At 53.2% G+C, this 17,038-nt stretch overlaps 1 protein-coding gene across 2 annotated transcripts in view; it reads left to right on the top strand.

Annotated features, from left to right (window-relative positions):
• PCSK6 (proprotein convertase subtilisin/kexin type 6) overlaps window positions 1–17,038 on the top strand; it is a 185,610-nt gene that overhangs the window by 167,102 nt on the left and 1,470 nt on the right. For both annotated transcript variants that reach the window (XM_073882509.1, XM_073882508.1), the window contains 5 exons: window positions 363–559; window positions 2,516–2,603; window positions 5,948–6,051; window positions 10,654–10,783; window positions 15,984–16,096. In XM_073882509.1, the coding sequence (XP_073738610.1) occupies window positions 363–559; window positions 2,516–2,603; window positions 5,948–6,051; window positions 10,654–10,783; window positions 15,984–16,096 (632 nt within the window). The remainder of the gene's footprint in view (window positions 1–362; window positions 560–2,515; window positions 2,604–5,947; window positions 6,052–10,653; window positions 10,784–15,983; window positions 16,097–17,038) is intronic.

Genomic DNA, 17,038 nt, shown 5'->3' with positions numbered 1-17,038 from the left:
GTTGCCGCAGAGCTAAAAAAATTCCAAGTCAAATACCATCATCCAGGTGCCATTGAGCGCCCCCTCTGGCGAGACTTTGAAAGGCAAGCGTTCCGAGGTTCTTATCCAATCCCGGACCCTCTGGACCCTCTCCCTCAGGAACCTCTCAGCTGTGCTCACCAAGTCCATGGGCATACATGGTTTAACCTTCACCCCGGGGCCTTTGTTTCCCTCCGAGTTTTGCTGACTTAGGGGGTGGAGGGACAGCTAGAATTTCCTCTCCAGCTAGGTGCCCTGCCTTAGCAGAACCCAGCAGTGCAGTAGGCTTCCAGGGTGGCGGCGGCCGGGGTTGGAAAGGTTCTCTGTGGCTCCTGATCCCACAGGAAGTGCGTGAGCGTGTGCCCCCTGGGCTACTTTGGGGACACAGCAGCAAGACGCTGTCGTCGGTGCTACAAGGGGTGTGAGACCTGCTCGGGCAGGAGCCCAACCCAGTGCCTGTCCTGCCGCCGCGGGTTCTATCACCATCAGGAGATGAACACCTGTGTGACATTCTGTCCTGCTGGATTTTATGCTGACGAAAGTAAGTGCATGTCTGTGTGCATAGGAATGATGAGTCAGCCCCCCTCTCTGGGCTGGGGTCCCTTCTCCTGGGAGAATTTCCCCAGGGAATCTGGCACCAGCTTATGGACCTGGTAGTCAACATTGGGAGAAAGCCCTTCCTAGGAAGAGCTGCAGAGCTGAAATCGGGATTCAAGTATGGGCAGAAGGTTTTCAGTCCTTTAAAGACAAAGAGGAGCCTCCGGGCCAGTGTTAATTGGGCTCAGCAAAGATGGGTTAGTCTTTGTGGCACATTTTACAGGTAGTGACCACACCCCTAAGAGGTGGGTGATGCTTTCCTGGTCTTGCAGATGAGAAAACGAAGCTGAGAGACGGCACAAGGCCCACAGCTAGTAATGGCACGGGTGGGACTTGAACTCAGAGCCGCAAAACCAGGGGTCCTGCTGTTCCACCAGGCCCAGGAAGGTGGGTGGATGGGGTGGCTCTGGGACTCAGGACCCCAAGCCAGGGTTTCACCAACGCACCTCGCCCCAGAAGAGGCAAAAGACAGGGCCTGGGTTAAATAGATGGGGGACGGTTCTCAGGTTCAAAGAAGCTACCGTTTTGACGTTGGCAATTTGTGTAGGTCAAAGCCTTCCCACAGAGGCCCTTGCTAGGCAGGAGGGATCATTGATCCAGCCTGTGATGGCATTACAGTTCTTCCTGTGAAGAAGGAGCCAGGAAATCTTTAAAGACATATAAAGCCACCGTAGAACCAGAATCTCTTTAGAGGAAAAACCAATTATCTCGCAAGATGCATTTCACTGCCTTTGCAAACACCTGCCCTGGGCTACCAGCCAGGCCTGTTTTCCGGGTGGAGGTTCCTTCATCCCCACCCTGCTCCCAAAGCAAGAATCAGCGACCCTCATTGACGCAGCATCCTCGCTGAACAGCTGCTGCCTGTGTGTAAAGCCACGTATGGGGCCCTGAGGAGGAGGCACGGGGTGTAGCAAACAGCCCTGAGCTTCCAGGCCCAGACGCAAGGTGGTGATGATGAGGCGCCAGAAGGAAAGACCGGATAAGAACAGGCAAATGCTCACGAGGTTGTGACCCAGCATTTCCCCAGGAGGTGTGATGGGCATCCTAGATTTATGTCTCAGCCTTTGTAACTACCAAGTCTTCAGTAAGGTCCCCTATGAAGGCACCAGTGGGCAGCTCTGAGGCCTTTGCAGGTTCCAACCCTATCACTATATATATATATATATATATAAAGACTTACACCTGATTAATCTCTGCTCAGTCAGCCAGGAACTGGTTTCAGTCCTGGTTGAAACAAACAGAAGCAGAGCATGTCTCCTCTGGAAAAGGTCCCCGCTCCAAAGCCTCGAGGTTGTGTAAGGGCTTTCATTTACTCCCGAAAGGAGAGTCGAGAGATCTGTGACCCCACACATGGGCCTGCGGTCTGGACGTGCCCTCTGGCTATTTGATCAGTCTGTCATCCCTCCTGGAGGCTGACACCAGTGACGAGCTGTTCTGTCAACACCGCTTTGAAATGCCAGAGTCGTCTTCTTTTTTTTTTCATTATTTAGAGAATACTTTATTAGTTTCTGTAATCAAACCCATGTAGATAAGACCTTACATATTTAATACAGTGCGTTACCCCTGTACAAATGGAAAAAATTATGTTTAACATTTCTAGACCAATATGGCTGTTAATTTCTGCACAATGCCAACCCAACACAGTACAACTGGGATACTTTTTCCAAAGTTGACAGCACAGCTAAAGTTTCCAAAAATTCAAATTATTTATATATATATGTATATGTATGTGTATATATATATATTTATTTATTTATATAAAAAGACCAATAGCAGTATGTTATGCATCAATAGCAGCAACAGCTTTTCCAGGTTCTGCAGTCATGAAATGCCAGAGTCTTCTTTGCCCAGGATTGAGTCACATCTGTTCTTCTCCTTCTCTTCTCATCTTTTTCTCCAGGTCAGAAAAATTGCCTTAAATGCCACCCAAGCTGTAAAAAGTGCATTGATGAACCAGAAAAATGTACTGTTTGTAAAGAAGGATTCAGGTAAAACCCTCCCTTCAGACCTGAAGAACGGCAGAGTGTTTGTGCTTTTTTGTTGTTTGTTTCTGTCATTGGTTTACCCAGTTTTGGCAACTTTTTCCTAAAAGTTAAAAGCAGAGGCCCAAAGCCCTTCAAGGTAAAGATTCTGAGTCTAGAAACCAGAGTTCCACTTGGAGATTGATGTTTAAAACAGAAAGTTAGGGGGCCCCTGGGTGGCTCAGTTGTTGAGCGTCTGTCTGCCTTCAGCTCAGGTCACGATCCCAGGGTCCTGGGATTGAGCCCTGCGTTGGGCTTCCTGCTCGGCGGGAAGCCTGCTTCTCCCTCTCCCACTCCCCCTGCTTGTGTTCCCTCTCTCTCTCTCTCTCTCTCCAAATAAATAAGTAAAAATCTTTAAAATAAAATAAAATAGAAAGGTAGGGGAAAGGTAAAATCTCTACCTTTTATGCAGTACTTGGGGAACTAGTGAAAGCAAAAATCAGCCCTACCATATAAAGCAGAGTGGCTGCTGGGAAGGTGAGGATTCTAACGAGCTCCGCTTTCAGGCACCAGTAACAGCATCCACTCCCGTGCCCCTCCCATTGCAGGAGGCATTGCGAAGCCCACCCTCCTTCTCTAGTCTCTGCCTTCTCTTTTTCCCCAGCTCTGGTATCTCCTTCCCCGCTCTGGGAGTTTGCTCCCTGGGGATGCTTTTTAGATACCTGGTTTTCCCTCTCCCCCCAAGCTCGGCACACATCTGCTTTAAAAACATTTTACTGGGTTAATGATTTTTATTGGAATATTTTGAAATGTTTGTTTAGCCCATTGAACATAACCAAACTGCATTGAATGCAACCAAATAAACATAACATTACATGTTCCTCCAAGTTACTGTCTTAGAGCTTAGAAAACATTGTATTCAGAACTATGCTATGAACACTCCCATAGTCCGCGGACTAGAACCAGGGTCTGCATGTTAAGGAAGAAAGGGAAGGGTCCTTGAGAGCGATGCTTCCCCCCTGCAGTAAGCGCATGGAATTACCAGGGCTCCTGTTCAAATGCAGATTCTGGTCTAGCCGGCTTGGAGCAGAGCCCACTGCTCTACATTTCTAACAGGCTCCCAGATGATGAGGATGCTGCCAGGACTGAAATTCACCAGTAGAGCTGAATGTTTTTGCAGTAGGTACTGATGAGAACAATTTTACAAGCCCTTCTTCCAGATGCTTGTAAATAGTGCCTCATTTAAATCTTCACAGCAACCTAGGACATAGATACTATTTTTTTTTAAGATTTTATTTATTTGAGAGAGAGAGTGCATGAGTAGGGGGAGGGGCAGAGGGAGAAGCAGGTGTGACGTGGGCCTCGATCCCAAGACCCTGAGATCAGGACCTGAGCCGAAGGCAGACGCTTAACCAACTCAGCCACCCAGGTGCCCCTGGGATATTGATAATATTACTCCCATTTTACTCACTGGGGAGAGAAACTGTTTGCCCAGGAAGTGCGACGACACTGCCTTCATGAGGTCCCCCTTAGCCTGCCCTTACTCTTCCAGATCAGGGAGAGGAAGATCAGAAGAGAAGCAGGTCCCTGGCCCAAGCTCCTGGGAGTCTGGAGAGAGGCAAGGGAAGCAGGACCCCCAGAGTCACACATCACGCCCGTGGTCCTGTAAACCTGTTGGCTGGACAAGGCAGGATTAACAGTGGAAGGATGAAGTGGTCAAGGAAGGAGGTCTCCAAAGGGGAAAGGTGGCATTGAGCTGGGGGCCACAGCTGGGGGCCCCGAACAGGCACCTCCCACCTGGGCCTCCCAAACCCCAGGCAGGTGTCAGCGGTTGGGAGGAGGCAGGGGAAAGGCTCTGTGGGTCCAACTCACTGGAACTTGTTTCCTGCCTTGGGAGCACTGGGGGAGTCCCAGGGAGCTGGTTTCTGGGTCCTGTCCTGTGGGAGAGAGGAGGTCAGCTGCTCAGGTCAGGAATAGGGTCACGTACAGAAAATGCCCACCAAGGAGGAGCCACCCAGATGGAAGCAGCAGTTCCAGGCACAACAAGCATTCAGAGAGGCATGCAAACTCGGAAAACATCGTCAGCCATAATCCACAGAAAGCTTCCTTTTATTGCCCAATATCCTTTTAAGCTATGGCTTCACATCATCACTGTCACGTTAAAGCGGGAGAGCGGCCAAGCTGCTGACTCGCAGCCATCCATCTCTTTAGGGGGATAAATGCAGCAAGAGTTCGAGGGGAGACATCAGTTACTAAAGACTGGATTTAACTGCCAGTCTTGGTGGCCCTGGAGCCCCGAGCCCGCACCCGCCATGGATGCAGAGAGGCTTCCAGACCCCCTGACACCTCCCCACGAAACACAGGATTCTCTGGATCTCGCAAACACGCCAGAGCACTTGTCCCCTGCACCTGGTGGCAGACAGTTTACGACGTGTGCTTCAAACGCAGTGTAATCCTGCGAACTGAAGAAATCCTCGTAGCAGACACACTACCGTATGCCAGATGACCATTGCAGGGTTTCACGAGTCTTTGCTCATTTAGTCCTCAAAACAAGCCTTCCGATGCGGGAGCCATGCTTGTCCCAGTGCACAGGAGAGGAGACAGGCGAGGGGACAGCCCATGCTGGCTTACCCGGGGTCGGGGTGGCACAGCTAGGAAGTGGCCAAGGCAGGATCCCGGAATGGGCAGTCCGGCTCCAGAGAGGATTCCAGAGTCCACACACTTGTAGGTTCTGCTGCATCGTGAGCAAGGTGAAGTAGGCATCCACGGGGTGAGCCGGGAAGGAAGGAAGGGCGTCAGGCGGGCCCTGTCAGGTCCCAGGAGCGGATCTGATTTCCAGTTCGTTGTGAGGCACCACCGAAGGTTTCAAAACATTGAGGGTAGAGTCAGGCATGGATCGGGCTTTTTGGACCTGTCTGGCCACCGCCACCCCCATTCACACGTCATCAGTGCTCACACTTCGTGGAGGGCTGGGATTGGTCAGACTGAGCCAGCCTGCCACCAGGGGTGACCCACACAAGCTCACTTTCTCCTCTTGGGGTTTGGCTTCCAGTTTGGTTCATGTCGGTGAAGAGAAGCCAGCGCAGACCAAGAGAGAGCCTGAGGACTCGGCCCCGGGGATTTCGGGATGGAGCCTGGGGCTTCTGGGTCCAGGGCATCCCTTCCTGCTGGGCCTCGAGCTGGCTTAGGACCACTCTTTCCCTGCTTTCGTTAGCTTGGAACTCAAGCGACACAAAGAGCTGTGCTTTAGCAACTTTCCTTTCCTCTCATGAAAGGCGATTGAGAGCAGATCGTAATTTCATTGGAATTTTGGAAGGGGTATGAAAACCAGCTTTTTTTTTTTTTTTTTTCTTTTCTTTTCTTTTCAACAGCCTTGCACGGGGCAGCTGCATTCCAGACTGTGAACCGGGCACCTACTTTGATTCTGAGCTAATCAAATGTGGGGAATGCCATCACACCTGCCAAACCTGTGTGGGTAAGTTTATCACCTGCAGGGGTCTTGCTTTCATTATGCCCAACGGCGGGAACCTGGGTCACTGACTCTGGGCGAACTGTCTCAAAGCCAGGAAAACCCTAAGACTCCCTGGGCTTCGCTGGGTATTACAACATTCAATCACAGGGGCCCTTCCAGGGGACCCGAGTGGGGGGAGGGGGAAGGGGGAAATTAGCGTTTAATGGGTACAGAGTTTCAGTTGGGGGAGATGAAAAAGTTCCGGAGATGGATGGTGGTGACGGACGGCTTCATGCCAGTGCAGATGTATTTCATGCCACTGAACCGTACCCTTAAAAATGGTTACTACGGTAAATCTGATGTTCTGTTCCTTTTCTCACAATTTTAAAAATTCAAAATAAAGAAAAACCATAAGACCTCACTTTGAATGAGCCAGCCTGGGTTTCCCTGTCATGAGAAGCCCAGCCAGGCGGCGGATGCTTTGGGGGCCGCGGAGGGAAGCGAACCGCTCAGGAGCTGCTTTGCCTGGAGCTCAGCCCTGCCATCAGAAAGGCAAGAATATAAAGCTTCCGAGAAGTGGGGGCAGATTCCGGTGGTGAAGCCAAGGAGGCTCTCTAAAAACACAGCCTTCCTTCTTTGTACCTAGCTTTCGTTTTGAACATTTTACTCAAAGAGGAAAAGGCTTCTATAAACAAGTTTATGTGTATTCTAATTCCCCGCAAAGAGATAGCACAGATGTCTCCCAGGCACCGTTTTCATGCAGAAGAGCAGAGAATGTGCTCATTTTATGGGGTTTCCTGTTGCAGAGCTATTTGCACTAGATGTTGAAGTGCATTATGAGTTTTGTGGGCTCGGATACACTACAGGTTAAGTCTTCTCCTCCTGACCCTCATGTGAGCCCCACATGGGCATCAGCTGTGCTTTCCAGGTGTGGACAGGAAGCGAGGCTGTGGCCAGGGCCGGCACCCCAGAAGCCTGCAGGGGATGTGCCTTCCTGGGACACCCTTCCTGGTACAACCCCACAGTAGCAGGAGCTCAGCATTTGGAAGCGTTCTCCACCCCTGGCAGTTCAGCTGTTCTTCCTAGCCATTTGCCCTCTTATTTTTTTGCTCTCATTCTTATTCTTTGTTTTCTTTGTCCCCTTGTTTAGCCCAGGTTGATTAAGGAGCATTGCTGATGTCACTTATTTAAATTTCAGAGTCACCGTATCCATAAAATTCAGAAGTGTGCCTTTACACCGCTTTTGGTTTCAATAATTCAATTTACTTTTCTTGCTTTTGGTTTCAATAATTCAATTTACTTTTCTTTCTCCGCGGCCCCAGGCTGCCTGTTGGCAAACAGCTTTATAGAGATGCTTATAGTTTCTCTTATCTCAACCCAGTGACTTTTCTGTCACTTCGGGCATTTAATTCAAGGGCTTCGGGGCTAGGCTGTCTGGGGGGATGGGGGGTGTCTCCCTTCCTCCATGTGCCTGCCTGCCTGGCTTCTTCCTTCTGAGCTCCTGACATGCACACATCCACTCCCTGGCAGCTTCCCCGGGAGAGGACCTACTTCTCTGCTCTGAGTTGCCTGGAGGTTTTTTGCTACGTGTCAGATGTGAGTCTGTGTCAGAAGTTGCTGTTCTTAGGTTTCAGCTCCCCACCCCCTGGAAGCCCCAGGCCCACCCACCTAGCCTTCCCCTCCGTGCCCCAACTCAGTGATCATTGCTGCCCATCACCAATACAAGGGCATGGTCATGGGCAGGGTGGTGGTCAGGGACAAGTGCAGGGTGGGACATGGTGGCTTCTGTTTCCACCCGGGGCTGGCAGTGCCCCAGGGCATTTGGACAAGCCTCTTGCCTATCCTGGTCCAGATACCCAGAGTCCTGGTACAGAGGATGTGACCCCTTGGGATTGCCTGACAGCTGTGGGTTGCTGTAGAGGACCCGTGGGACAGGGAGGTGCCTGGCTCAACTTGTCCCCAGCTGGGGCATGGCACACTGGTCAGGACTGTGCAGCTGGTAAAGCATATGCATGACGAGTTGAGGGGTGGTGACCCAGGTCCGTGTGAGGGTCAGTCCTCACCCATGGGCATCCCTTCCTCAGGCCACTGCCCAAGGGAGAAGGGCATGCAATAGCAGATAAAAGCTCCAAGACAGCTGGAGAGAGAGATTGCAGAAGAAGGAAAGCATGTTATATGTTAGTACCCTTAATGGCACATTTTTCCTGCATTTGGAACAAGGACCCCACGTGTTCACTTTGTAGTAGGCCCCACAAATGATGTATTGCGTCCCGAGTAAGCAAACCCCATTTTGCTCTTAGTGTTAGGATCTGTGGATGCTTTGCAAGTATCTGAAGCCTGTAAAGACTTGTGACTTAATAGAATCCTTAAGAGACTTTGGGTTCTAAAGTTCATAGATTGTGGGAATTGTGAAAACAGTTGGTCCTGAAAATTTGTGTTTAATCAGCTTTTTTTGTTGCGGCAAAATCTCCCTATCATCATTTTGCCATCTTAACTATTTTTAAGTGTACATTTCAGTGGCATTAAGTCTTTCACATTGTACCTCACCACCATCCGTTTCCAGAACTTTCTCCTCTTCCCCAGCTGAATGTGCTTCATCCACTTTCAAGCTTAGTAAATGGAACTTTTTAAAAATAAATACAATTGACCCTTGAACGACGTGGGTTTGACCTGCGCGGGTCCACTTAGACATTGATTTCTTTCAGTAAATACAGTAGAGTAAATGTATTTTCTCTTCCTTATGATTTTCTTAACCATTTTCTTTTCTCTAGCTGGCTCTATTGTAAGAATGCAGTATATAATACGTATAACACACAATATGTGGTAATTGACTGTTTATGTTATCAGAAAGGCTTCTGGCCAACAGTAGGCTCTTAGTAGTTAAGTTTTGGGGGAATCCAAAATTATATGCAGATTTTTGACATCATGAGGGGTTGGGGCCCCAACCCCTGTGTTGGTCAAGGGTTGACTATACAAACACACGGGGGTTCTTTCCCACCACAGAAGCTCTTTAGGCATTAAGGACCCTAGTGACCAAGGCAGGAGAATGTGGGTAACAGGGTTCAGCAGGGGAGGCCCCAGCAGGGACAGCCACAGAGACCGCACAGCTCCTGAGGCTCTGGGCTTCCAAGGGCCAAGTGGCTAATGCCAGTTGCTCCCTGGAGATAAATGATGGGGGCCGGGGGGGGGCAAAGCACAGGAGTAGTCTTCCATCTACAATGACATAACATAACTGGACAGAAACCCTGCACGTTTGTGGGGCATTGTGGTGAAGGAAGGAGGACATCCCACATGGACACTATGGGTGGGTAGGCAGTTGTTCATTATGGAGGCCCTTGACCCCTAAGGGTTCCTGCTTCTGCATCCCACTCACAATGCTGGATGAGCTCAGAATTCCCTTTCAGGCCTAAAGTTGTGGTTCTGAGAGATGAAACCAGCTGCCAGAGCACTGAGCCTTGGGGCTGGTGGGACCCCCCTGCAGACCCCTGTCTGCAAGGGGGTCTTCCCTTGACACAGCCAAGAGGCCCCTTCTAAGTCCAGAAGCTACTCCAGGAAGAGAGCCCGAGATCACTGCCTTAGCTGCCAGGCCTCAACCAAAGACCACAGTGGACTTAGAGGACGAAGTTTAACAAGGGTCTGTGGTTACCATACGCATCTAAGATGGCTTCTTCCCCGTGTTCAACCCCCTAAGCTATCAGCCAGTGGCCACCTTGCTGCCTCTGACACCCCATCAGGTGCTTCTCAGCGACATTTGGCAGAGTAGACTCCCACGCATACTGCTTGTTAAATGAGTGAATGAACAAATGAGCAGACGGATAGCAGTTTCTTCATTCTAGACCAACGTCTGCCGCAGGCTGATGAGTCCACTTGGTTGAACTGCAGGTTCTCCCTCTTGGTCCTTCTGAGCTTTTGTCTCTTGGGGTTCCCATTCCCCACTCCATAAGCCCTTAGTTGTTTGTTCTCTGTTGTCAAAAATGGCCTGGTTGTCCACACCGACTGCCTGTCCACACCATCCACCCCCCAGATCTCTTCCTTTGCTTTTCCCACATCAGGGTGATCTGTCCCACGTCAGCCGTTGATACAATGTTAAATTTCCTAGAGGAACAGGCAGAAATAAGGATAATAACATAGCTTATTTAACCCAGTGTGCCTAAAATATTATCATTTCAATATAGAATGAATATAAAAAATAAGCACTTTTTCATTCTGTTTTTATGCTAAGTGTTTGGAATCCAGTGTGTTATGGATTCTGCATTTCCAGCACGTCTCAGTTTGGTGCAGCCACATTTCAAGTGCTCCAAGCCACACAGGGCTACCTCCAGCAAAAAGCAGTAGGACCGAGGCCTGTTGGCAAGGAAATATTTGGAGTCAGGGCCATCAGACATGGCACAGGCAGTGGGAAGTATGCTGAGCCTGGCTCATGCCTCCACATCCCTCCCTATGAAATGGGGACGTGGGTGAAGATGGCCTGGTACAGACAGAGGGTGGGCACCTGGGAACCCCAGCTGCGGTGGTGGACATGGGGCATCCGGACCGTACTCCAGATCCCCAGGGCACTGTGGCAGGCCTGGAACGTGGTCACAGGTGGGCGGTCCCTGACATCTGCTTCTGTCCCACACCCCCCAGGGCCCAGCAGAGAAGAATGTATTCACTGTGCGGCAAACTTGCACTTCCAAGACTGGAAATGTGTGTCAGCCTGTGGTGAAGGTTTCTATCCAGAGGAGATGACGGGCTTGCCCCACAAAGTGTGCCGAAGGTACGCAATCCTTTAGGACGGTCTTCCTGGCTCAGACCAAGATTGCTGGGGAAGGGATGGGGAGCTTGGGTGGCTCAGTCGGCTAAGCGTCCTACTTTTGATTTCGGCTCAGGTCATGATCCCAGGGTTGTGAGATCAAGCCCCACGTCGGGCTCCATGCTCAGCAGAGTCTGCTTGAGATGCTCTCTCTCCCTCTCCCTCTGCTCATGCTCTCTCTCTTTTTCTCAAATAAATAAATAAATCTTGGGGCACCTGGGTGGCTCAGTCATCAGGCATTTGCCTTCGGCTCAGGTCATGATTCCAGGGGCCTGGGATCGAGTCCCGCATGGGGCTCCCTGCTCAGTGCGGAGCCTGCTTCTCCCTCTGCCTGCCACTCTCCCTGCTGTGCATTCTCTCTCTCTCCCTCTCTCTCTCTGACAAATCAATCAATCAATCAATCAGTCAATCTTCAAAATAAATAAATAAATAAATCTTAAAAAAAAAAAAAAAAAAAGGATTGCCAGGAATGGTGGTTGCCTGTGTGAGTGAAGTAGCAGCCAGAGGGCCAAGTCTGGTGGCCTCTTCCCTGGGGCTGGGGAGGGTGCCACACCACATCACTGTAGAGGGTGCCGTAGGTATGGTGGGGTTCCAGAACCCATTTAGAGCGGAGGGGTCCCCTGTAGTTGTGATTGCCAAGGTCACAAGTTCGTCGGTGGCTTTCATTCCTTTGTTCATTTAATGAGTTTTGAGTGCCGGGTGCTCTGTAGCTGGGTCAGGGCAGGGAGCAGAATAACAGGGTGCTTGCCTGGTGGTACTCACACCCCCGTAGCAGACTCCACAAGAGCTCCCCTCTGTGCCACAGCCCAGGATGCATTCACACTGGTGGTAATTAAGGAAACCATGTGGTTGGTTTGGTTTGGTTTGGTTTTTCATTTTACATTAGAGAAAATTTAGGTCCAATGTCCTCATTCTAAAACCATTCCCTACGCAGTCGGTGAACATAGACTGTAACCCCTCTCACTCCCCTTTCCATGTGTGTCTGCATTATGCACCGTTCTTGTTTGGTGGCCTCCAGCCCTGTAGTTTTCCTTCTCTTTCTCACTGGACATGAGCCGTGGAAGAAGCAGCCGTTTGTTTGGGTGTCCTCTTGTCTTGCTGAATTGTTACTGCCTTTCCTCAGGACTTCATAACTTAGATCCCAGGACAGGCAGGGCAGCCCGTCTTCTTCAGGGTGAGAGCAATAATGAGGTGGTGCAGGGCGGACTGGGTAATAATGATGATGGACGTGGAGGAGGGGTCTTCCCTCTGAAATAAGCTCAAGACTAGAGCTGGAGTATGGAGACGCATACTGTGGCAGGGCTGGGGAGACCTTGCCCTGTCTTCCGGCTCACAGATGGGGACACACAGTGGGGCTGCCTCCCCAGGCTGTGTTTCAGAACTGCTCTGGGTTCTAATTTATTCTCTTAAAACAAAAATAAGCGGGGCGCCTGGGTGGCTCAGTCAGTTAGGCATCTGCCTTTGGCTCGGGTCACGGTTCTGGGGTCCTGGGATCAAGCCCCACATCGGGCTCTCTGCTCAGCAGGAAGCCTGATTCTCCCTCTCCGTCTGCCTGCCACTCCCCCTGCTTGTGCTCTCTCTCTTTCTGTCAAATAAATAAATAAAGATTTTATTTATTTACTTGACAGAGAGAGACACAGCGAGAGAGGGAACACAAGCAGGGGGAATGGGAGAGAGGGAGAAGCAGACTCCCCGCGGAGCAGGGAGCCCGATGCGGGGCTTGATCCCAGGACCCTGGGATCGTGACCTGAGCCAAAGGCAGACACTTAACGACTGAGCCACCCAGGTGCCCCGTAAATAAAATCTTAAAAAAAAAAAAAAAAAGCAAACAAAAAAAACCTTACAGTCAACCAGTGAGAGACCACCAAGTCCTTGTACTTTTTTGACTCACCAAAGAAGGTCCCAAGGGGTTATGTATCTGGGCAGGAGTCAGCCCCCTCTTTTGAGCTGATTTGAAATAGGAAACTTGCCACCTTCATCCAGCTTTGCTGAGTCCTGTGTAGGATCCTCGGCATGGGTATCTGAAGTAAGCCTTTCATTTTAACGAGTCTGCTGGTTCAAGGGTAATTACACTAAGTACAGCAGCCTGGGGAGAATGTGGAATTAAACAGTGATAATCACTTTCGTTCATCAGATGCCCACAGGATGTTGGGCATCCCCATGAGTGTGGCCACCAGCCCCCCGTGGGGCACCCAGAAACTATGGCCTCCCCAGCCCAGGAGGCGGGAGGTAGGCAGCCCCCCAAGCCCCTCCTTGACATTAGGGGACAGCAGCTTCTGGGTGCTCATTTCCACAGGAGGGAAAGCTTCCAGGCCCAGAGGGGAGTCCAGTGCTGGGGCTCATGCAGCAGATCTGGGAGATACTCCCCCAAGAGGAGCCCCACACAAGGCACTGAGGTGGTGAAATGCTTGCCTTTGGGGAAGCTTCCCTCTTTAGAGTCCCCTGGCTCCGAAGATCCCTTCCATGTGGATTCCCCCGAAAGAATAGACTTGGGCTGCTTGGTTGTGCAGCTTTTAGGGTTTGGCCTCCTCCAGGCCCCAGGATGCTGCGTGGTACTGTGGCTAGCCCTGGCTGGTGGGTCCAGGACAGCTCCGTGGAAAAGCCAGGCCAGGAATCAGGCCTGCTGGGTTGGCAACCAGGATGCCAAGAAGACCCGCGAAATGAGGCCCAAAGTGGAAAGAGTCCATGATAAAGATCTCAAAAGAGTCCCTGGACACCCCCAAGGCTTAGTAAGAGGACCCAGAAGAGCAAGCAAGGACCTCTCTGAAGACAGAGAGCAATTCGGTGGGGTACGTGCCTGGGGGTGGTTAGCCTCTCATGCCCCCAGGCCTCCCCACTGTGCTCTGCCCCCTCCGCCCCCTCGGCCCCTCCCGGGTGATCAGTGGGGCAGAGACTTCAGGCCTGCCTTCTGCTTTGTTCTGTGCTCAGACTGAAGTGTGGGAAGACTTGCTGACTCTCACCCGGAACAGCCTAAAGGCGAACGGAAGGAAGAAGACCTGGCCCCTGCAGTGGAGCAGGGAAGAAGGGAAGAGGGGCTACAGTGGGCAGGCCCACTTCCAGAGTTTGCCAGGGCAAAGCGGCCGTGGTGTTTTGTGGGGGAAGCAGGTGCCACAGAAAGTGACAGAACCAGAGGTGTTTGAAAGCCCCCTGCCTAAGAGGACTACCTGCGGGGCAGAAGGGAGCCAAGAGGGTCTTTCAGAGAAGCAGGGACCTCAAGGCAGTTGGTGGTGGTGATGGCGGGGGGGTTACCTGGAGGAGCATCATCCCACCCCGGGAACAGCATGATGCTGGATTCTTCCCCTAAGCTGGGACCTCCACATCCAAACCCAGGCTAGCCTACTCCTTGACCTGGGCCTTGTGAGCCCCCAAGCCAGGAGCTGCTCGGAGGCTGCCCAGGATTCTCTGCCTGCAGAACTGGGAGATAGTGAATGGTGTTGTGTTAAGCTGCCGGGTTTGGGGTAGTCTGTTACACAGCCGTAGAAGACTGACACACCTGCATTCCCACTTGGGCCTGGCAGGGAGACCCCTGAGCTTGGTGGAAGAAGGCTTACTTCTCCAAATCCAAGCAGGTGGTCCTCTACCTTAGCACGCGCCACTCACTGTTACGTTGAAGCAGCCCTCAGCCACAGCCTGAGAGTGCTGGCCCCAGGCCTTTGAGAGGACTGATCCCCCATTGAAGAGTGAGGTGAGGCCCTAGTTCTGGTCCTACAGGGGTGGTGGTAAAAGAAGCCAGGAATCCCCCGGGGGAGTCATCCCTTGTGCTGTGGCATCGGGTCTGTGGCTGGGCCACCCCCAAGGCGCAGCAGGACCGGGGCCAGACCGTAGCGGCTTCCCCAAAGTGCACAGAAACAGGGTCCCACCGAGCAGGCCCCGCCCTCCCCTCCAGGTTGTCTGCGGGGGGAGTGGTGGCCAAGCTCTCGCTATCGCTATCGGAGGAAGACATCAGAAGGGCAAGTTTGCCTTCGGGATTTACCCATTTAGGAATACAGACTGCGGGCCTGAACTCCAGTGTGGGGGCCGTCCTGCCCCAGAAGAACAAAACCCACCTCTCCTCCGGGCCGAGGGCGTGACCCACCAGGGGCTCCACGCAGGCAGAATCAAAGGTGAAATCAGAAGCCAAGGCTGCTTCGGGGAGAGGCCTACAGGAGCCTCGTTGATGGCATCTTGTCGCTGACTGGGCAGGTGGCATGTGTCCTCAGCAAAGACCTGGCCGCGCAGGGCCGAGGGGCGGGAGCCAGGCTCAAGCTCCGGATGCCCCGCCCACCCGGCCTGAGCTCCGCCTCCGGGGCGGTTCCACCTGCGGCGGGCATCCGCGGAGAAGGTGGGCGGCAGGCTGAAGCGCGGTGAGACCCAGTCACCAGGAGCTGGACTCAGAAAAGGCAGCAGGTGCGGATGCAGGCCCTGGGGCAGGGACGATCGGCTCTTTCTGTAGAGGGCCTGGTGGCCAGTAGTTTGGCCTCGGCAGGCCCTGTGGTCTCCGTCACAGCCATTCAGTTCTGCCGCGGTGGAAGCCCCCACAGATGATCTATAGATGAGCGAGTGACTGTTGCAGTACAACTGCTGGATGTGGCTTGCGGGCCGCCGTGTGCCGACCCTCCCCTGGGGTCACGGAACTCTGCATTAGAAAGAGCCCCGGGTTCCATCTCTGGGGCAGGAACTGGAAGAGCCTCCCCCTGCCCGCCTGCCCTGGGGGGAGGTCGGCATCACTGTGAAGGACGCTCAGCCTCGTGGGCCGCTGCGGTCCCCCAGGCCCGCTCCGGAAACGGGTTTGCCATATGCCTGTCCCTGAGTGCCAACCCTATGGCCGTCCGAGCTGGGCAGCTGCCCAGGGGTGCATGTGCTGATGCTGCTGGAGGAGCCAGCTGTGGGGTGGGTGCCACAGTGTCCAAGAATGTGTCCAGGTGAGCCACAGGGAGTCTGGGCCACCGGGACCTGAGCCCATCAACCCCCCACCGCGGGCAGGCTCCTGCCAACTGGCCATGACCGACTGCATCCCCCCCTCCCCCCAGGCAATAGTGCAGTCAGGCCGGTGGAAGGATGTGCAGACGCTTGGCTGGGGTTTCACGCAGTTGCACGGCTGGTGCCGCGCAGGAGGGTAGGGGGGCTGCGGGAGGGGTGCCTGGTCCCTTCCCCCAGCAGCAGCATGAACCTTGTCCTCCCGCAGGTGTGACGAGAGCTGCCTGAGCTGCGAAGGCTCCAGCAGGAACTGCAGCAGGTGTAAGACGGGCTTCACGCTGCTGGGGAACACGTGCATCACCAACCACACGTGCAGCAACGGTGAGCGCCCGCGGGGCAGCGGGGACACCTCAGTTAACCGGGGGGCCGCCTTTGGAGGAGCTCAGCTCCCTGGCGTTTGGTCAAAGAGAAAGGAAAAGGAGATGCAGAACAGCAGACCCTCTGAACGGGTGTGCGGGCCACTCCTTTGGGTGACCATCAGGGACGCGTCTCAACCTCCTTCTGTCCCATGGAGCCGTCTCTGGCCCCGCCCCGGGCGAGCAGAAACCCGGCGGGCCCTGCGGAGCTCCACATGGCCTCCTTGCCTTGGTGTTTGGTCGTTTCTTTGGTTTGCAGAATTGTGTGCTTTCGAAGGCTGGGAAGCACCCTCTGTAGGATGACACCTGCTCAGGTTATGTATCCAGCCCGGGAAAGTGGGGCGGTCACAGGAGGGTCTCCCAGGTGCCATCACCAGCCAGGCAGCTTCAAAAGCTAGCAGCCAGCTGGGATAGGCTGGCCTCCTTCCCTCTTCCCCTTCCCCTTTCCATTAGCCTTGACATTGCTCTCCCTCCTATCCCATCTGGTTTGGGGTGCTCCCAGGATGCGGGAGCAGCCTCCATGCCTGTCCCTCCTAGCCTCTCGCCACCCCCAGAGTCTTCCTACTAGGTTTCCCCCACCACAGTTATCTAGAAAGACAGGTGCACAGGAGCCCTGAGGCCCGGCTGGTGCAGCGCCCCTCCACCCTCCACACTGCCTCAAGCCCCCCACCCCCGGTCTATCCCCGCACGAACCCCTGCGTGCTAGGTGCCCCCTCTGCCACACCAGGCTTCGCATGGCGCGGGACGACGGTGAGGGCCACCCTGGCGCTGTCCCCACTTTCTTTGTGAGCCCCGGTTCCCTCCCCGCCCCCGCCCGGTCCATCATGGGAGCCAGGGAAAGGGGATGGTTGGAACAATCCTAACAGGCCCCAACGTCTGACACGTCCCCCCTTTCTCGTTCCTGGTG

Source organism: Callorhinus ursinus, unplaced genomic scaffold (assembly GCF_003265705.2).
Source record: "Callorhinus ursinus isolate GAN/ISIS: 27379988/994484 unplaced genomic scaffold, GSC_fseal_2.0 scaffold47, whole genome shotgun sequence".
In the NCBI taxonomy this organism is placed as follows: domain Eukaryota; kingdom Metazoa; phylum Chordata; class Mammalia; order Carnivora; family Otariidae; genus Callorhinus; species Callorhinus ursinus.
Note: the sequence above shows the minus strand (reverse complement) of the source record. Positions and strands in the feature narration are given on the sequence as shown.